The 21230-nt window shown below is 30.4% G+C and overlaps 2 protein-coding genes across 5 annotated transcripts in view; one reads left to right on the top strand and one right to left on the bottom strand.

Moving 5' to 3' along the window:
* Positions 1-754: 754 nt before the first annotated feature.
* Positions 755-19809, bottom strand: LOC143074299 (tryptophan 2,3-dioxygenase-like). Of its 3 annotated transcripts, none has more exons than XM_076249827.1 (13): positions 19673-19809; positions 19411-19505; positions 16541-16631; positions 11950-12020; positions 11651-11716; positions 11065-11126; positions 10386-10461; positions 9634-9747; positions 6426-6506; positions 6165-6204; positions 4152-4304; positions 2886-2976; positions 755-2172 (listed from the first exon to the last, which is right to left on the bottom strand). In XM_076249827.1, exons 2-13 carry the CDS (start codon positions 19468-19470, stop codon positions 2088-2090), a joined length of 990 nt encoding a protein of 329 aa, XP_076105942.1. In that variant the 5' UTR covers positions 19471-19505; positions 19673-19809; the 3' UTR covers positions 755-2087. The 3 variants fall into 3 exon arrangements, with proteins under 3 accessions (XP_076105942.1, XP_076105939.1, XP_076105944.1); XM_076249824.1 differs by lacking the exon at positions 11065-11126 and adding an exon at positions 10877-10938; XM_076249829.1 differs by lacking the exon at positions 11065-11126 and adding an exon at positions 10877-10938 and having other exon boundaries at positions 19666-19733.
* A 31-nt stretch (positions 19810-19840) lies between these two features.
* Positions 19841-21230, top strand: part of LOC143074271 (tryptophan--tRNA ligase, cytoplasmic-like) — a 34288-nt gene continuing 32898 nt past the window's right edge. The window contains exon 1 of one of the 2 annotated variants that reach the window (XM_076249811.1): positions 19841-19997. The gene's annotated coding sequence lies outside the window, so the exon portion shown is untranslated. The remainder of the gene's footprint in view (positions 19998-21230) is intronic. The other variant, XM_076249815.1, reaches the window with a different exon arrangement.

The following is a 21230-nucleotide window of genomic DNA, read 5'->3' as shown; positions in this document are numbered from 1 at the left end:
TTTAAGAAATAATTGATGCAAGCTATACTTTATTGAAGTTTCAACATTGGTAGGCATTATATTCGTGATTATTTTTGCTCGAGCGAAAGTGAAGGCTAAAATTACACGAATATAATGCCTATCCATGTTTAAAGTACAATAAAAGAGGGACGAAAATTACCAGAGGGACAGTCAAACTCATAAATCGAAAATAAACTGACAACGCCTTGGCTAAAAATGATAGAAGACAAATAGACAAACAATAGAACACATGACACATGATAGAAAACTAAAGAATAAGCAACACGAACCCGACCAAAAACTAGGGATGATCTCATGTGCCCCAGAAGGGTACGCAGATCCTGTTACACATGTGGTACCCGTCGTGTTGCTAATGTTATAAATAAAGTATAGCTTGACCATTATTTCGATTCTGAATAAGACAATTAAGGTAATTTCTATGTCCGATAAGTATAACATGTTAAATTGTAAAAACGTTTGTGTAGGCTCTTTCATTAACCTCCCTTTTTTGTTTTTAAAGAAGCAAACGACTGGCACTGTGATAATTCAGAGGGAGGAGTTTGAACAGCCAGCATGAACGGTTTTCGTATCTAGGTCAAATATGTCAATTTCGGAATGCAACACATTACAGTCATATTAAATGAATTAGTAACATCATTTGCACCATTTAAGAGTCTAAAAGTGTTTTAAAGTTAAGGAAATATATTATGTGCATAATAATTTCATAAAGTTCATTATTCTGAAAAAGTCAATATAAGCATGTGCAAATAAATTTTATTGTATATAGAATGGGTTTGTTCACAAAGCGAAAGAAGCACGTCATATTAGAATGATATATACTTTTAATAAACGTTTGATTTGTTTGAAATCCCTCACCTAGTCAGGTTTTACTTCCAATTGTAAACAGGATTAATCTATTTTGTTGAAAGGGAAGAAAACAGAAAATGTTCCTTCAACTTTATGTTTTACATGTTCAGAATATTTCTTTGTAGCTTTTAAACAATAGACAACTTTCGAGTTCGATGCATTTCCGTCAAAAACTCTGGTTTTAGTAAATAAGATCTCTAATTCATGTATTTGGTTTTCATGTTATATTTGTTATTCTCGTGGTGTTTTGTCTGATGCTTGGTCCGTTTCTGTGTGTGTTACGTTTCGGTGTTATGTCGTTGTTCTCTTCTTATATTTAATGCGTTTCCCTCGGTTTTAGTTTGTTACCCCGATTTTGTTTTTTGTCCCTGGATTTATGAGTTTTGAACAGCGGTATGCTACTGTTGCCTTTATTTAGTGAACGTCATTTGTGCGTTTAGGGGCGTCGTCACTTCCGTTTCAATGTTGAGCGAGTGGTTGGAAAACTATAATTCTATATTGTACGAATTATTCAGCCAAATTAAATTCTCAAAATTGACAATCAGCACTGCTGTCATTAGGGAATTGTCATTAAGTACCTACAGAACAACCATTATTTCTAGTTTATCCTGCACAATGACGATCACTAAGACGCTTGATGAACGTAAATAGTGCAGGGATACAGGCGATCCCCTCTATCTGGTAAATGACGTCATAAAGGCGCGCATAATTGACGAGTTTTTGCCGGTGACGGATGAACTCGAAAGTGGTCTATTGAGTTTTGCTATTAAAAAAATGGCATTATTTATCAAACAGTTTATGCGTTTTCAAACAACAGCAATTACCTTTACTTTTTTATAATTTTTTTAAGACGATAAAAAAAAATCTTATCAAAGATATAAGACGTAAAATTTTGTACAACATACACGTGTGTTGTCCTTGTAAAAAGCTCATCAGTGACACTCAAATGAAAAAAGTGAAGAGGGCTAAATAAGGTACAGATTTGAAATGGGTTGAGGATCAACAATTTAAAAAATAAGTTTAGCCAAATACACCTCAAATAAATCTATACCTTGGGTATGTATGTATACAATATTTTAACCGGAACGTCCAGTTATGATCTACACAAAGAAAAACAAAATTAATATTCTACAAATCAAAAACTTAAAAATAAATACAGCAAATATAAGTTTCTGTAAAGTATTTCAAATATATGTGTTCATGTTTCTGTTCTCACACTGTCATTCTTCAACGGATTCTAAATCCCTGCGAGGGATTAGAAAAGTCGACATGTTGAAAAAATCGATGAATATTCTGTACTTGTCACTGAAAAATAACAGTAAATAAAGTTGTAAAATCTAAATTGAGTGTCAACTTAAAAAATATATTTAATTTAGACAGAAAAAGTATGGAAGCATAAAAAGGACCATCGGAAACCTATAAATGAACTTAGATTGAAAACTGACATACAAGACTAACAAGGTGCTGAAATACAAGCTAATATTTATACGAAGATGGACAACATTTGTATTATATTTGGTTTATTCTAGTATTTTGCCTCTAGCGTCACTGGAGAGACACAAATTAACGAAATGTGTGAATTGAAGAGTCATTATCTGTCAAATTAATGTTCACCAATTTGAATAAAAAAAAATTCATATTTGATTTAAAACATACTAAATAGATATAAGAAGATATGGTATGAGTGCCAATGAGACAACTCTGAAACTCCATCCAAGTCACAATTAAAATAAAAATGGGGAATGTGTCAAAGACCAAAGAGCAGAAGGCCACCAATGGGTCTTCAACACAGCGTGAAGAATTTGTATTTTTGTAAGCTGGAGCATACTTTTTTATGGCTAACATACTAATGCCATATATATACTGTTGATATTGTTATACGTTATGCTTTCATTTGTTTCTTTTATGTATTGTAATATATTTGACATTAACTATTGAAAATGTACACTTTTTCGCTATTGTAAATTCTGATTATGTTGAAGGCATCCCTGAGTTTATATGTAATATTAATCAAGTACCTGACTGTTGATTGTAAATATTGATAACCTGACGACCCTCCAGTTCCGGCTTTGCTTCCTATCATTCGATGCACCATTAACACGTGGTTATCTTTCAAATATAATTATGACAACATGCAATATATATTGTTTAGAATGTCACGTGGTTGTTTTTTAAATATAGTTATTACAACATGTAATACATATTGTTAAGAATAATAAACATTTTAAAAATATATTATATATATTGACAATATTTAATAAGTGTTGCAAAAATTTATAACTTTGAACGAATGAGATGCATGTTCTAGACAATTTGTTAATATGGGTCCTTTTCCGTTTCTTTTAGGGATTTGCTTAATCAAAGACCATTGCATATAGTCTTTACTTATCTCTAGAATATGTTAATTAAATATAAACACGCGAAATGCGGTGAAAAATGTATTTTATTTTTTACATTTAATTGGAAATATAAATAATTTTCGGTAAAACAAATCTTCCATTGAACTGATGATTTATCGTTTATGGGTTGTTTTTTTTTTTTTATTATTCCTATTGCTAATCAACATTGGCCCAAATGATCGTAACAGCTTACTAGCTTCGAACAATCTCTAGTATTAGGTAGAACTTAAAACCAACAAAAATAGGGGTTTTTTTTAACACGACGGTAGAGAGTGGAAAAGTGAGCCTACACAGCCAATATTGTCACTTCTGGTTACAGTAACAATATTAAGATGAAAAGGTACGTAGTTGATTCCTATGTGATTTTTTTAGAAGCTTTGAATTTAAAGATCAGCCCCAGATCAAGATGCATCACAAAAAGGTCTAGCAACGGTATGATTTCAGAACGAACTAATGACATATAGATTCTTTTTTTCAAATATTGTAATGCAATACTAAATCTCTATAAAAGATCTTAAAGTATTACTTTTTTTTATGTTTTGCTTGCTATACACTCATAAGTGAATATGTATGATTGGAATTGTATAAGCGATGATGCATGCATGGCGAGATGCACCTGTTCTAAAAACGATGTGAGCTTGTGAATCTTGGGTTTTCCCTTTGGTGTTGGTCTTGTCCGTTTATAACTATGATTTGTATAATTTATTTATTAACTTAATAGCGTCTTTTTTTGCAAGGAACTTGAAACCTTCTCCCTGTTTTCTGTTTGTTCCCTCTACAATGCCAATGCATTAATTAACTCTCGTTTGATTTTGAGCACAGTTCGTATTCATATTTATAAATTTGAATAATGTTTTACTGTATTTTTAAAAGACGTTAACTCACATCTCCACTTCATGATCAAACCATCTACATCTGTAATAAGGCTCAGAACTTTGTACGGCAGACAATAACCAGGTTTATCTCTCAACAGAGAAATCCGTAAGGCACCCTTAAAGGCTTTATGACTCAATCGTCTTATTCCGTGCTCACGATCACCTGCAAACAAAATAAAGTGTCTGTTTGATTCAACTAGAGAGAAATTTAGTAAAAATCAACACTGAAATTCACAAATCGGTAAACAGTCGCAGAAATTATCTCTGTTTAAATGTTACCACTGATGACATATAAATAGTTTTTGTGAAAGGATTTACAAAACGCCTCGAGTCGAAAGGAAAACATACACTCATGAATATCAAAGGCATTTGTCTAATAGATTGGGTTTTTATGCCCCACCTACGATAGTAGAGGGGCATTATGTTTTCTGGTCTGTGCCTCCGTTCGTCCGTCCGGTTAAAGTTTTTGGTCGAGGTAGTTTTTGATGAAGCTGAAGTCCAATCAACTTGAAACTTAATACACATGTCCCCCATGATATGATCTTTCTAATTTTAATGCCAAATTATAGTTTTGACCCCAATTTCATGGTCCACTGAACATAGAAAATGATAGTGCAAAGTTCAGGTTAAAGTTTTTGGTCAAGGTAGTTTTTGGTGAAGTTAAAGTTAAAGTTAAACCTTCTATCATTTATGGGTAGACTTTACATAGATAAATTCAGCCGTATTTGACGTGAAACTGTACTTATGTGTCCCGTCATACTTTGAACCACACCATTATTTTATTTATTATTTTTACTGTAAGTCTGTTTTTTGTTATATCTACTTTACGTGAGTCTGCATTTATGTATGCCGTCATACGACAAAATTATTTTTATGTCTACCTGTGCGAATTTCAAACGCGCAATTTTACACCAGTAATGAAAACCTTCTTTCATTTATGGGTAGACTTTACATAGATAAATTCAGCCGTATAAGAAAAGCAAAATGAGAATGTTAAATTTGATGTATGCCTTTTTGTGCTACTTTGTTACATTTGTTGTTTATGTAGTGATATTAAGATGTTGTACCCCTATTTTTGACATTTTTACTCTTTGAGTATGTTTGTTTTGTTCATGCATCGTTGACAATGTAATGGAATTTGATGCGACTGTCATACAAGTGAGAGGTTTAGCTAGCTATAAAACAAGGTTCAATCCACCATTTTCTACATTAGAAAATGCCTGTACCAAGTCAGGAATATGACAATTGTTATCCATTCGTTTGATGTGTTTGGACTTTTGATTTTGCCTTTTGAGTTTTGATTAATCCTTTTTGAATTTTCCTCGGAGTTCAGTATTTTTGTGTTTTTACTTTTTACATCAACTTGAAACTTAGTACACATGTTCCCTATGATATGATCTTTCTAATTTTAATTCCAAATTAAAGTTTTGACCCCAATTTCACGATCCACTGAACATAGAAAATGATAGTGGGAGTGGGGCATCCGTGTACTATGGACACATTCTTGTTTTTATTTATATACCTTTATCAAATGCATATAACACAAGATACCCATATTGCATATATTTTATTCCGAGTTCACCTATCCCACTGAAATGTGTTATTTCGTTAATGGATATCTAAATGGTTATCTAAAATTCATCTAGACACGTCTAACTTTGTTGTCAGAATCATTTGTATCGGGCCTTCTCAGCAAGTCAACCATAAACCATATTTGTTTCTGACAAAGACATGGTCACCCCTCAAAAAATGATATATAATGAATTTGTTTTCCTCAAAATTAATAGGTTATGGCGATTTATAACGTCATCGACTTCTAAACCTACCAATCATACATTTTGTCATAATTCACACATGTAAACAACGCTTAACACAGATACTTGAATCTTTAAACATTTTTAAGGTACAGATCAAAGACAAACACAAACCATCTTATGAGTATGTCATTTTGAAGACCCTTTAGATCAACTGCGAAAGGTTATTAAAAGGCCGAACGTTTAAATGATACATCTTTATATCTTACTTTCATACTTGTCTTTGTCAACAACGCCTTCAAATGAAGCCTGCAACAATAAAAGAAAAATAACGAAGTATAAGATTATAAGGAATAGTACTGGTATACTGCTGAAGGTGAAGCAAAAGATCATACCAAAAAGAGACATGCAAACTTAATGTTGATAAGGATATGGATGGTTGATAATATTTATTTTATTTAACTTATAACTGAATATAATCAACAAAAGTTTCGCAAAGGTTAATTTCGAACTGATTCAGTTGCACTTACCTGGTTTCCACTTTGTACAACTGCCTTTTTATATCGCTGCCAGAAATCAGAATCAATATCGTCCATATCTTCAAGCCATAACTGAAAAATAAGAATTAAATGACAATATAATATGTTGTAATTAATTAAGAACATCAAAATCATGATTTTCGTAGCTCTACAGTATTTATTTTTACCTAATCAATATCCAGTTTTCCTGTTGAAAGGTCCCCTCATTCGAAACAAAACTTCTTCAATATATGTTGGTCTTAAATGCACGACATTGTACTTTTCACAGCAAATGGTGAGAAAAACAATATCACCTGCGTATAACAGAATTATTATGTTGTCTTCATTTATATTCGTACAAACATCAAATGTTTCGACTAATTTCACCAACATCAAAACAATATGTAGAAAATGAACACCAAGGGAGATAAAACATTCATGCTTCAATTCACAATTTACTTTCATACCATTCAAAAGACTTATTGTAATTCTTGAGATCAGCTCAAAGTACTTCACCTTCGAAGAAATCATACCATCTTTTAAATTGAAGCTTTGCATTAATTTAAGAAATTTTTGTCACATAACAGTTTAGCAAAAATTTACATCATTTATCATTTTATTGGATTTTCTTAGGTCGTATTTATTTACAATATTTGATGTTTTATTAATCTTCAATGTGTGAATCCATGACTACACTTGTGTGTCAAATTATTCATAAAGTTGTACTGAAAACAGTTCATGAAATATACCATTTTATATGAAATTCTTAATTGAAGGTATTCTACCAATTCAATGACGTTTTTTCATTGCTCACTCTAGACAAAAACACCTTCTGAGCCTACATTTATGAATAAAGTATCCATGTCATATCCCGATTTCATTAATTTTCAATAACCTTTTAAACTCTTTTTTGGTTTTTATTATTAAACAAATTGTTTTTACTCGCCCATTGAAGAAAAAATAAGTGTCCTACATAGCAGTAGAAAATGTCAATTAATTACAAAAGTTTTATTCATATTTTAGATTAAGAGGACACAAAACTAATAACATTAACGCTAACTAACCCGAATAAAAAAAGGCTAAAAGATCGCATACAAGACACATGCATCCATACAAATCTAGTTAGCCCATTTTGTCAAAAAGAACTCCTTTTTAAACACTATTAAATTATGAGCTTAAATTCTCTATATATATATAGAAATTGTCAGGAAATAAACACGAAGCACAGTTTGTACGTACGATAAATCCGAAACTTAAAGCTTCTATACTTGTCGGAAAACGTTCGTTTTATTCCATAAACAATATTCCTCGTCTATCTAGATAATGAAACGATACAGGTTCATTTGGTGCATATTTCCCCGACATTGGGCACCTTTTTTTTATTAATTACTTTAAATTTAGCTGCAAGCGCTGTTTCTGGATTAATCTTATAAATAAGGAAACGTCCAAGCCTAAACATCTAAACGGGACCTTAAAAAGAATAGCGAAATGTATATAAAATTAAATATGTCTGAATGCGTCAGTAATTACATTACCATACTTTTTCCTATATTTTTTATCATTATTCATCAACACATAAGACTTTATGTATCCTTTGAGCGTGAAACGCTTTTCTATGTTTACTTTAATCATTAAAAACCAAAACATTTTTAAGCCACTATATCAGTATATGATAGAATTATTTTAAGGAACGCTTTACCTGAATGCATTTGTATAATTCGATCCATTGGTTTAAAAAAAAAAAAAGACAAAAAAAAACATATAAGCAACATGAACACAAAATTTTTTCATGTTGAAACTTCAGAATAAGCTGCATTTATTCAAATGTAAGATAAATCCGGGTAATGTCAATTCTGGAAATAAAAAATATAGTTTGTTCACATGTCAATCTCGTCAAAATACTATTGTATGGAACGTCGTAACTCTCTTATAGTGTAAATATTAAATGTGTTTTGTCGCTTTGCCTTTACGTCCTATCATTTCCTCTTTGTGTTATATGAACGTTCATTTATTTCCTGACACTGCATCTCTGTGTTATGTCAAATTAATTATTTGTTTGGTCCAACAAGTATGTGATATGGCATTGCTATCATTTTTAATGTGCAATATGTATTACATTATGTTGTATCTACTGTATGTTCTGTGAATACCACCTTTAAGTGCTTTCACATTTCAACGTAGAGGAAATGTGAAAGAATGTAAAAATGGTTGATCATAACGTTAAGAGGTATTCACAGAATATGCAGTGTATACAACATAATGTAATGCATATTGCATGCAAAGAATAGCAATGATATATCATATAATTGTTTGACCAAGCAAACAATTAATTTGACATTATACAGAGATGAAGTGTCAGGACATAAATGAACGTACACATACCATACGGAAGAAATGACAGGATGACACAACACATTAAATATTAACACTATAAGACAATTACGGTGTTCCATACTATTGCACTTGATAAAAGTCCTTCGCCGGTTTTTTTTTTTTTTTAAACTTTATCTTTATATAAACATTGCTAACGGAAACATTGAAAATGACATAATAATTTAATTCACGTGGTTTTGATTTCTGTAATACATATGGTGTTTGTTCTTCTTTTTAATGCCTTGAAGATCTTTCTTTTTTTATTTGTCAAATCAAAATCGTAATCTCAAAACTTTAATCCAGGAACAAACCAGTTTCTGACGCACAAAATTTAAATGGGGACCTGTCATTTACCTTGAATTTATCCGGTTAAATATTGATATAAATTTGCAACACAGATTGGTCTAAGTAAACAGTTTTATATAATTAAATTATGACAAAGTGAATGTGAATGGGGTTATCAGTACAGTATTGACATGGAAAAAAACGGTTAATCTTACAAGTGCGCAGTAAAAATTCTGTCTACTGACAATTATCTCTGGTATCTGAAATACAGGGTTTACTTTTGTTTATCAAAATCCTTTATCATTATAGATATATTTGAACATTTTGGTTTCTTTGATTTTAGACGAATTTGCCTTAACATGTGTATTTTATAAAAACATTTAAACTCTTGTTTTGGATTCGAGCTTCACTTCGAATCGTTTGTAGACGAAATGAGCGTCTGGCGTAAATACAAAATGTAATCTTGATATAGTTTACCGTTACAACTTGCATATAAAATGACAATATGCAGTTTAAAAGATATTATTTATTCCATATGAATTACTAATTAATATTGCTCTACCTGAACAACGCTTAACAACGTTTTGTCTTTTGTTGATTCTCTCAGTTTATCTTTTGAACTCTCTGCATCCAGCATGTCAATATAGGTTTTGTTGGCATATTTTTTTCTGTCTTCCTTATAAATACAACACGAAATATTAAATTAGTATTTGCCACAGTGTGACTATGCTCTTTGTATGAATTAAAAACTGCTGGTCATTTTGCTATTTGAATTAAAGTTTAGTTCTAATTGGTTAGATATTTCAAAAGGACAATTACTTCTTTTAGGAATTGTCTAACAGGTATGTTTAAAAGTCAATGGGTAAATCTTGACTTTCGGACAGCAATGTCCGGTCAGAATTTCTCTTTCAATAATGGATTACAAGATAATATACAGGCACACCTAATATTTTAAAACTATGTTCTGTTAGAGGCCTTGAAGGCCGTGTTGCTTGCCATTCAGGATCATTCGAATTTTGTTGAGTTTAAATACACAAAGAATAAATGTGGTTTGGTTCATTTACTTAGTAAAGAGGATTTTTTTAAGTTAAAGGACCACGATGAACGACGAGTGCAAGCAAATGCTAAATCTGAGCTAATTGACCCAGGTTGCGTAACTGTACAAAACAAACGAATTTTAGCTGTTTAACTATCAACATAAATACAAATAATGTGTCGATGTCAGATTTATATGTTTGCAACTGCAAATTTAAAATGAAATCTGGTTTATTATAGTCAATTAACAAATCAACACATATCCTATAGTACACATACATCTCGAATTCCAAATTTATTTTCAAGCAGCCTAAATTGCAAGCTCTGAAACCCAGATGCTGATCCAAGGTGATGTCTAAAAATAATAATGGATAGAGAATAAATGAAACATTATACAATTTGTAAATTAGATCATATTATTCGATGAGTAATTCGATGTCTTTCTCGTTTCTTTTTCTTTTTGACTTTAAAGAACTTATACATATTCAAAAGATTTTTAATTTTCTTATCGATAAATGTACAATGTTGGGCCTCAAATCTTAAAAATTGTTTATGTTGTTTTTTTTATAACGTTTAAGAACTTGCACACAAAGAAAGGATATTTTACATTCAAGTCGAAAAGGGTATCATTTTGGCGCTCAACTTATAAGTTCTTTTGTCGCACTTTAGTGTTTCTGTTGTTTCGTTATATTTTGCGATTTTAAGCAAAGTATTGGTTTTAGTTGTAAAGTGTCCTACTTTTTGTCTAAGTGACAACTACAATCATGTACCTGAATTCTAAGAAATTCAATGGTGGTATAGTCTCAATTATGAAGAACTGGTCGATCAGTAACTACAAAAAGATAGATGCTTTTATATATTACAACATTGTAAATACTTCAAACTTAATAGTAAAATGTACTGGTTTTAGTTGTAAAGTGTCCTACTTTTTGTCTAAGTGACAACTACAATCATGTACCTGAATTCTAAGAAATTCAATGGTGGTATAGTCTCAATTATGAAGAACTGGTCGATCAGTAACTACAAAAAGATAGATGCTTTTATATATTACAACATTGTAAATACCTCAAACTTGATAGTAAAATTTACAAAACAATATTAAATAAACAAATTTTTAAATAATATTTGAAGCCTAAATGCTGGAATAATCAAATCGGTTTTTGTAATTTTGTTTATCCTGTCGAACTCTGCCATTACTTTTGCATGCTAATTTCAAAGATACAAATCAACTGAGAAGCATTTACGAGTAAAACAAAAACGTTAACGCCCGAATGGTAAGAACCACTAATTCTGGCCTAATGAAAGTAGTAAATATTCTGCTCAAAGTATATTTAAACACGAAATAGGTAGATGACAGATCCGATAGTGCTGATACACTACAACTCTTTCCTGTCAAGATGCTAACCAACGAGGTTATTCTAATAGGTACTTTCTATAAAAGGTTTTCGAAAATAAATTTTGGACGAATAGACAAAAGAAATGATAGACAAGGCGATTGCAATAAGCTCCACACATAAATCGTAATCTGCGACAAAAGTGACAACCTTCCATATGAGAACAATTCTTTCCAGTCTCTGAGTAATTGTCAACATTTGCTTCTCATCACGTCCCTGAAACATAGATAAGACAATTTTATTGCGAGACATTTTCCAAACATATGTAATTTATTTTAATTTTTTTTTGCTTGTGTTTAAACCGATTCCTTTTGATTATGGACACTTTTTTCAACTTCAACTGCAAATCAAACTTACAAGTATTTTGATTTACATTATTTACTATTTTAATTTCACTTTAAAAATATTATTCAACAGAATATTTATTTTTTGAAAATGTATATACTTACTGGCTTACTGTCAAAGATTTCTATAATAGATTCCAAATCAAATAGCATCTGCTTGAACCATAACTCAAACGCTTGTAATAAACAATAATAGCGGATAACCATTGAAATGTTTAACAACTTGATATATTAATAAATAGATATAAGAAGATGTGGTATGAGTGCTAATGAAAAATCTCTTTTCAAGTCCCAATTTGTAAAGGTAAACCATTATAGGTCAAAGTACGACCTTCAACACGGAGCCTTTGCTCACATCAAATAGCTAGCTATAAAGGGTTCCCAACATTACTGGCGTAAAACTATTGAAACAGAAAAACCAACAGTCTAATCAATATAAAATAGTGAATCACATCCACGAACGACATGTTCCTGACAGGTGCACACAAGTGCAGCGGGTTTAAACGATTTAACATGCGGCAACATTTATCTTAACCTGAAATATAAGCGTAATAACGCAACATAAAAAGACACGTATGACATATAACATATTGAGGTTTGTTGAAATTATAATATTTAGCTCTTACTTAACTGAACGAGATTAGGTGTAGGACTTTGCACCTCCTAGATCAGAACATGATTTTTATAGCTGATGAACTATTTGTTAAAATTGATATTTGTTACAATATCTGAACTTGTAAGGTTATATCATTATAAATTCTGCTTCTTAAAGTACCAGGTTATTAAAAATCTTACAAGAATTGACCCACAGAATAATTTATGAAAAAAACCGCCTTTTATAAGTACAAGTTGATGATGACGGCTCCATTTTAATAGTCTATTCCTGGTTAGATAATAATAAAATAACATCATTAAAAACTTAATCCCATTATGACATTTTTGTTCGTGTTTATAAATAAAACAAATCTATTTTATTTAAAAAAATATTTCCTATGATAAAATAAACGTCATAAAACATACGCAACATTTTGAGACGTTAATCAATTCGTGTGACGTGCGGTTTACATGTTGTAAATAAAGGCAACAGTAGTATACCGCTGTTCAAAATTCATAAATCGATAGAGAAAAAAAATCCGAGCTAAAAATTAAAACCGAGGGAAACGCATCAAATATAAGAGAACTGCGACACAACGGGAACACAACATTAAAATGTAACACACACAGAAACGAAATATAATATAACAATGGCCATTTCCCTGACTTGGTACAGGGCATTTTAAGATATAATTGGTGGGTTGAACCTGGTTTTATTGCATGCCAAACCTCCCGCTTTAATTTGAAAACATAACATGACAGGACTACAATACAAATAAATGGGAGAAACTATTTGACAGAGACACAAACGATTAATAGCCAACAAAAAATACCTAGTTAGAAAGTTTAATTCGCCAGACGTCCATACAAGCATAACCAGCGACGCCCAGATGAAAAAAACTTGAAAGCCAAAACAAGTGAAAAGCTAAGAAGCACTGAGGACCAAAGGTTCCAAAAAGTTGTGACAAACACGGCCAAGAACATCCTTGAATATTATCTATATGTAATGCACAATTTTATTATCCATTATTGTATTTTCTGTGTTAGTGTTTCTGCGATTGTTTGTACTGTATTCCTGTTACGTAGTGTTGTCATTTTAGAGGTACGTTAAACATTGCAATATGAACGGGAATTTGGGTTAACCATAAAACCAGGCTCAACTCACCATTTTGTTTTAAAATGTCTCTACAGAATCAGGAATATCGTAGTTGTTATCTTCATCAGGTTTCTATGTATGTTTGATTTTGTTGTAGTGCAGTCTTTTTATTATTCTGTTGTGTTCCTCGTATGAGTTTTCCTCGGTTTTAGTTTGCTACCCGGATTTTACTTTGCTTAATCGAATTATGACTTTTGAACAGCAGTATACTATTTTTGCATTTAATTTTTACGCAAAATCGTTTTGAAATACCAGTCGAAGGTATAAAAATTAGGATCATTAAGTTCATAAAGCTAGGATCATAAAGTTCATAAAGCTAGGATCATAAAGTTCGTCCTCTTTTACATTGTAAACCATTACCAAATTCGCCGATTTATAACATTTGGAAAAATGACTGTTTACCTACACATATAATTCGTAATTTAGATTCTCCATTCTACTACTACGTACAATAACGGGGGATAATAAACTAGCTCAAATGTTTTACCTTAATTTTACCTGCATTATGTCGCGTTACAGGTAATTGGCGAAGCGTTGTTTCGGAAGGTATTCTGTGCAAGGGGCACACAAAGACGGTTAATAAATTAAAATAAGGATTTTGGTATAAATGTTGAAGAAATTCATAGGAAACACTTATAAAGAACAGTCGTGGAATGTCATAAGTTAACTTAGATACGTAAATAAATGTATTGTTTAACATTGCCTTATCATTTGTCAACCATTATATTGTATATCAAAATAAATATATCAAACAAATAATTAAAAAAATTACTCGCATAAAAAAACGGACCTAATCGATGCGGGTTTTTTTTAAAAGCAGAACAATTACTTCCTCTATTGATTATGGTTTGTAATGCAATTGCGCAATTTTGATTATTTCATATTAAAACCGGAAAAATAAACTTAACACATAATACAACATTGAACAATGAAGATTAAAAAAATATATTGACATGAATATCAATTTACATTGTCATGTTGATAAATTTTCTGATGTCAAATTTTTTCGAAAAACTAAGGGTTTTCTTATCCCAGGAATAGATTACCTTAGTCGTACTTTGCACAACTTTTTTGAATTTTTTGGCACTCAATGCTCTTCAACTTTGTACTCGTTTTGCTTTACAAATGTGTTGATCTGTGCGTCACTGATGAGTCTTAAGAAGACGAAACGCGCGTCTGGCGTTTTAAATTATAATCCTGGTACCTTTAATAACTATATTGAAAGATTTAATAGCTTAACTGCTGAAACTTATAATAAAAAGCTTTTTATTGGAGATAATCTAATGAACATACAAAAAAAAACATAGCAGCCAATGCAGAACAGTTAATTCCCTTGGAAAAAAGACTTTTTTGTTATTATGTTACGGATACAAGTTGTATGTTATTAAAATATATATTGCTGCTTGATATAAAAAGAAATATTTCTGTTTAAAATGTATAGAATTTCAGAAGTAGGTGTTCAAGTGATATGCATACGGCAATTGGAAATTATTATCATCACGGGACTTCATTGGACACACATTACAAAATCTTAGAAGTTCATTCTCATCAATATGAATTTCAAATTGGTTGGAAAAGTTAGGACCATAAACCAACATAAAACTATAACACATGAATTAAATTTCAAGGTTTAGCAAACCTAATGGAAAAGGAATGAAAATATAATTTTGTTTTAGATATGTTTACCAAGTTTTCATTTAAACTGATAATTTATCAGCCAGTAACGTACAATTCGCCTTTGCAGAAACTAGAGGACTATGGGTAATCTCATTGTTCGTATAGCAAAATGAAAATAACTTTAGGTCATTGGTTTAATTTCAATTGTTTAACAACGTTTTGGTGTACGCTTTTGAATATATTACCCAGAATGCATTCGACGGCTTGTAGAGGACTTTGATAAGGTATTGACGAGGTTTTGTCAATGGGAAGCAAAATTTATCACTTATTCTTAAACGCATTAGATAGCTTTTCGATGTTCTTCCTATTCTTTCAGGACATAGACGCACAAAAATTAAATTTTTAAATCGACTTTTCACACGTGGCTTCAAGTCTGCAAATCTTTTAAAACATACAATGAACAGGAACAATTCGAACATTTGTTTCCTGTACGTCTATGATTGATATATTAAGTCATCAGTTATTATGAAAAAGGCGATAAAAACTTGTTATAATCGGCAATGCAGTTTAAAACCTTTGATAAAGTTGTCAATTTGATAACCCGGAAATAAAAAAATTATCAACTTATGATTATATTTTTTTGTTGTTCGTATTTTCCAAAACTATTAAGAATCTATTTTTTTAAACAAATTATCGCCGGAGATATTTAAAGAGGATTATATAAGATTTGAATTAGCTGACTTGTACCGAAATATAGACGAAGATCGGAGGACCAATAACCTACAGATAATATAACAAAACACTTACATGTTACTATTTATTTTAATGTATTAAATTAAAGTTAATTTACTAAAAGAAATATAGGTAATTCATTTAGTGTAAAAGCAAGAAATTTATGTATTGGTCGTGGCTTGATAAAGACCACATATTCCTGGGTAAATGTGTCATTGTGTTGTTATCAATCCTGATTTCAACATCTGAACAAAACATTTGCAGATATAACATGTATAAATTCGATATTCAAACATATAAAAAATGTGTATCCAAAAGATAGAAATAACTCTAAGTAATTTCATGTTGCTAAATAAATTTTATTTCAAGTTATTGTTTAGGTACTACATGTTATACATCAGTGATATGACTTTTCAAACTAAATGATATATGGTTTGGTTTTTTTGAAAATATATCTATAAATATGTCATTTTATATCTTTATTCACTTCCCGTGTTAGACATGATATTTCAATTATATGATAACTGATTTTTCAAATGCATTATTCAAATATTCGTGATAATTTTCAAGGGCTTTTGTTTTATCATTTACACATACCTTGATGGATGACAATAAAGAGGTGTTCGTCATGGGCCGGATCATTGTTTACCTCGCTCAATCGTCTTACACCTCCTAAAACTTTTTCAAGCTACAATTTAGATAACGAAATATGTAAATACAGCTACAACGAAAATCAGAAGACATAAAAGAATGATATGATGCAGAATACTTTATTCATTTTAGAGAAAAAAAATGCTCATCATGAGCCGGATCTTCGTTTACTTCTCCCAATATTCTTACACCTAAAATTTTTCAAGCTATGAAAATACACCGAAAATCAAAAGACATATAGAATGATATGATGGAGAATATTGCATTAATTTTAGAAAAAAGATGATCATCATTAGCCGGATCTTCTTTACTTCACTAATATTCTTACACCTCCTAAAACTTTTTCAAGCTAAAATTTAGATTATGAAATATGTCAATACAGCTACAACGAAAATTAGAAAATATATAATGAAATGATGTAATACAGAAAACTTTATTGATTTTAGAAGAAAAAAATGTTTCCTATGGTTGAAGATATTTGAAAATGTGAAAGAATAAACTCATACATTGTAGGTAGCTGTATTTATTTGTTTAAGACCAGAGAAATTAAACTTATCCACAAATGGAATAAATGGAAGAGACCTGCAATTTGAATACTTGGATACTTTACTCACAAAAAATCTCAACAATTTTACATACATCAATAATATCAAAACTTATGAATAGTTGTTTATTGCTGTAAAAAACGATATTGATATAACATGTATAATAGTGCAAAATTAACTTTTTTGTAAAATTTTGTTTCGAAGGACATGTATAACCAAAATGAATTCTAGAGGGACGGAAAATAACAAAAGGGTATTCAAACAACTTTGTCGATGACAAATTGAAAACGCCAGGGTAAAAAAAAAACGACATATAGACAAGCAACAGTTTACAAAATTAAACATTTACACCTTCATTTGTGACTTGGGTTTTTTTCATACAAGCAATTTGACGATTTTTTTTAAAATGTAATTTCTGAATGATTAGATGACACGTTAAAATTTAACATCTCAAATGTGAAGCTTGCATACCAAAAATAAAAATGAGTAGACAATGTTTTATCAAATAATGAATTAAAAGCAAGTTTATTGAAAATCATGACTAACTGTTTAGCAGTTTGACCAGTTTCTAAACTTGCATGAAAGAATTTCATATAAATATAAATTATCTATGTTTAACTACATTTTTCATTATTGTCTTTATTGTGTGTTTGTAATTCAAATTACTGCAATCATTCAAATCAATGCATTTGTTTAGTTATTTCAAATGACAAATTTCATTACTTTTAACTTTCATATTCTTCAATCAACCAATATAGAAATAATATTAAAAAGCCTTTCAACTCCAAAAAAAATCAGTTGCACTACTGTTTGATTTTACAAAAATAAGTTTCACTAAAATTCATAATTTATTAATTACAATGTATATAAATTGTAGATTTTTCGGTACGGAATAATAAAAGTATGCATTGTATGCAAGGTATTTTCAAAATTTCATTTCCATTGCTTTGATCTACTAACTAAAACGTTTAATTTTAAGAGTTTTAAGAGGTTTTTTTTCTTCATGAATTTACAAGTATCAACATATATTTATCTTGTGGCACAATAAGCAAGCAAATGAAATAAATAAGCATAATAAGCATTCTATGAACTAACACTTAGAAATCTATAAATTAAGTATAGTAATAACATTTTCATTAATATAGTAATAGGAGTGCAAGAAATATATGAGCATACATATGGTATAGTATAACAGTGTACAAATAATTTCAAATGCTCATATACATACAAGTTTAAATTTAGTTAATAACCTTAGCCCAGGGGTTCCAGTACAAGTTTTGTTCTTCCACACTTAAGTATTTTGAAGAAATATGTTTCTCTAAAATCAAGTTTTCTTTTATGTAATTTTAAAGACCTTTTATATTAGGTTTTATATCTTGCATCTTACATCTGTAAATAAAGTTCTTCGTCAGTAAGATAACTTTATTTTTAATAAAATTCTGTTTATAATTTTCATAGAGGCCAAAAATGACAATTTTCAAATTAAGTGAAATTTCGATAAGAACCTTATCGAAAATCTATGAATTTAGATTTTGCCAAATGTCGGCTACAATTTGACAACCCCAAAGTAAATGTTCTATAGTTTCAGGCTCTTCCTTGCAAAATGTACAAAAATACAATTAACAAGCTTCATTTTAAAAAGTAAAGCATTTGTCCCTTAAATATGATGAATAATTCTATATTGAAACCAACATAAACTAGTGTTTTTTTAAACCTTGATAACACACAAGTGTATTTTTTTTCCAATTTTCTACATTTTTGTTAAGAAAACCTTCCCATTTTTTTTCTGCTACAAAATCTGTAGGTAAAATTCATTTATTTAAAATAGTATACAAGTCCTTTGAGCCCTTTTCGGACTTGAAGAAAATATTAATAATAAAAGGTATAATAGCCTAATGTTTTTTTTTCTCTTTCTTTGTTGATTCCAATGTCTTGTAGCCACTTTTTTAATGCTAATATAAGTCCATAAAACTGTAGAAACATGGGTTTGAAAATATTCATAATTTCAAAATTTTCATACATTAATGTATTTCCATGTTCATCTAACAGGTCATTTACAGTCCATATCCCATGATGTTCCCAATTTTTATAGTAAACGCTGACATTATCAATTTTAATATTTTCGTTATGCCATATAGATGTAAAAAAGACTTCCTCAAAATAAAATGGATGTCTGAGTCTGTTATAAACCTAAAATGAGAATTTGAGTCAAATCGATGCAGATGAATTTGACAGTAAGTGCCCCTGTAAAGGAAAAAAAATAAGGCTTACTTGTAAATAATTTTCATACGACTTTGCCTTTTCAGGTTCAGAAGGTCCACCAGACGCCATTCCACCAGCAATCGTTTGTGATACTTCTTCTGTGCCTTCAATAGAAAAAAAATACGGTGCCAATTGTTTATGATATCTGATATCATTGTATAATTTTCGACAGTTTTTTTTTCATATAAGGTTCATTAAGAACAATTGCATTTCCTTCAGAGGAAATGGTTTATCATTTGCTATAAGTGGCATAAAAGCACATACAATGTACCTTTTTCTACAATCGCTTATTTCGGACATATGTTTATGTAAAACAAGCTGTATGAGAGTGTGGAACGTAGCCGAAGTTCTTTTGGTAATTTGGGCTCAGTTATCTCTTTTATATGGTCACCTGACGGACAACAATATATATGTATGTAAACGATTTGATATTATATGCTATTCGTCAATTTTAGAAGTGTTCTATATTTAAATCGTTTTCCTAGTAGTCACCTGTTCAATCGTTTTCTGAAAGTTAAAATCTTATTGCGTAGCAATAACTGTAGTTTATCAGATTCGTTTTTGTTGCAGATTGAAAGCCTGTTCAGAAAGCGCTGGTAAGTCAGCTAACATGAATTTTGTATTTAGTAGATGCTTTAGTGGACTGTAGTGTGAAATAATTTACTTTTATTCGGTAGATATTAACTCAAATTTTGTATGTTAAATTTATTATAACATTATTTATGTCTTGTCTACAGATATACTTTGTTATTCTTTTTAATTTAAGATTCAATTGTTGGTTTAATTGCAAAATGTTGTAAGTTTTCTAGGGTGTGATTTACGTGTAGTATATCTTATGTTTTCTGACGTCAAAACGTCACTTAAATAATACTGGCGAAGTTAACTGGTCGTATAATGCCAATTTAACTTAAAAAAATCAATTTTGTTTTAAATTTACATTTGAATCTAATATTTTATTAATTTATTATCCTTTTACCCATTAACACCATGCACCCAAATTTTTATCATATTAATACTCATATATGTAATTAACAAAGGGAAGTACGGAAACAACAAAACGAAAAAACTCATTAAATAAGTTCATAACATTTCATGATGTTTTTCGTTTAATGTCTTAAGAATCGCAAACAGTCTTGTGAAAATATTTTATACTTTATATTTTCACGTCAAGGTACAGAGTTATTCGCTGGATAATCATGCATGTTTGTGTATATCAAGTAAAATACAAAATCATATAAAATTGAGAATCGGGGCCTGATATATATTTCGAGCATTTTATAACCAATATTCTATCCCCAATGATTAGTTGAAGTTTTTCTCAGATGCAAATAAAATAATTTTGCATATAAAATGACATTTCAGTCAACTTTTGTCATACAAATGAGACGTTCGGCTAGTTCTTAATCAAGATTTGATCCACCATTTTCTACATAAGAAAATACCTGTACCAAGTCAGGAATATGACAGTTGGTATCAATTCGTTTGATGTGTTTGGGCCTTTGATTTATCCATTTTCTTCAGGACTGTCCGTTTAGAATTTTCCTTGGAGTTGTGTATTTTTGTTATTTTCTTTTTATGCTAGTTTAAGTACAACTTCGCTAGCCAAGGGTTAGGATCCACTTCCCTCATCTCAACCCTTGGCAGATTAAGCCAACATTTGTGATAACAATGTTGCGCCATCTATCGGTACATTAAAGTCACGCCCATTCCGAATACATTATTCTTTACCACTGGTAGCACTTGAACTCTTCAATTTGGAGGTAAAAGCACGGAAGGGTCTAGATTCTACACACTTGGTAAAGCAGGAAACGAAAATATACTTTGCCATT

Source organism: Mytilus galloprovincialis, chromosome 1, assembly GCF_965363235.1.
Source record: "Mytilus galloprovincialis chromosome 1, xbMytGall1.hap1.1, whole genome shotgun sequence".
Taxonomy (NCBI): domain Eukaryota; kingdom Metazoa; phylum Mollusca; class Bivalvia; order Mytilida; family Mytilidae; genus Mytilus; species Mytilus galloprovincialis.
Note: the sequence above shows the minus strand (reverse complement) of the source record. Positions and strands in the feature narration are given on the sequence as shown.

Excerpts from the sequence above, each read along its gene's own strand:
- LOC143074299 (XM_076249827.1), bottom strand. The coding sequence starts at position 19,470 with ATGGCGTCTGGTGGACCTTCTGAACCTGAAAAGGCAAAGTCGTATGAA. Across the intron at positions 12,021-16,540 it reads CTTTATTGTCATCCATCAAG|CGTTTGAGTTATGGTTCAAG; the intron begins GTATGTGTAAAT and ends GTTTATTACAAG. Across the intron at positions 11,717-11,949 it reads AAATCTTTGACAGTAAGCCA|GGACGTGATGAGAAGCAAAT; the intron begins GTAAGTATATAC and ends TCTATGTTTCAG.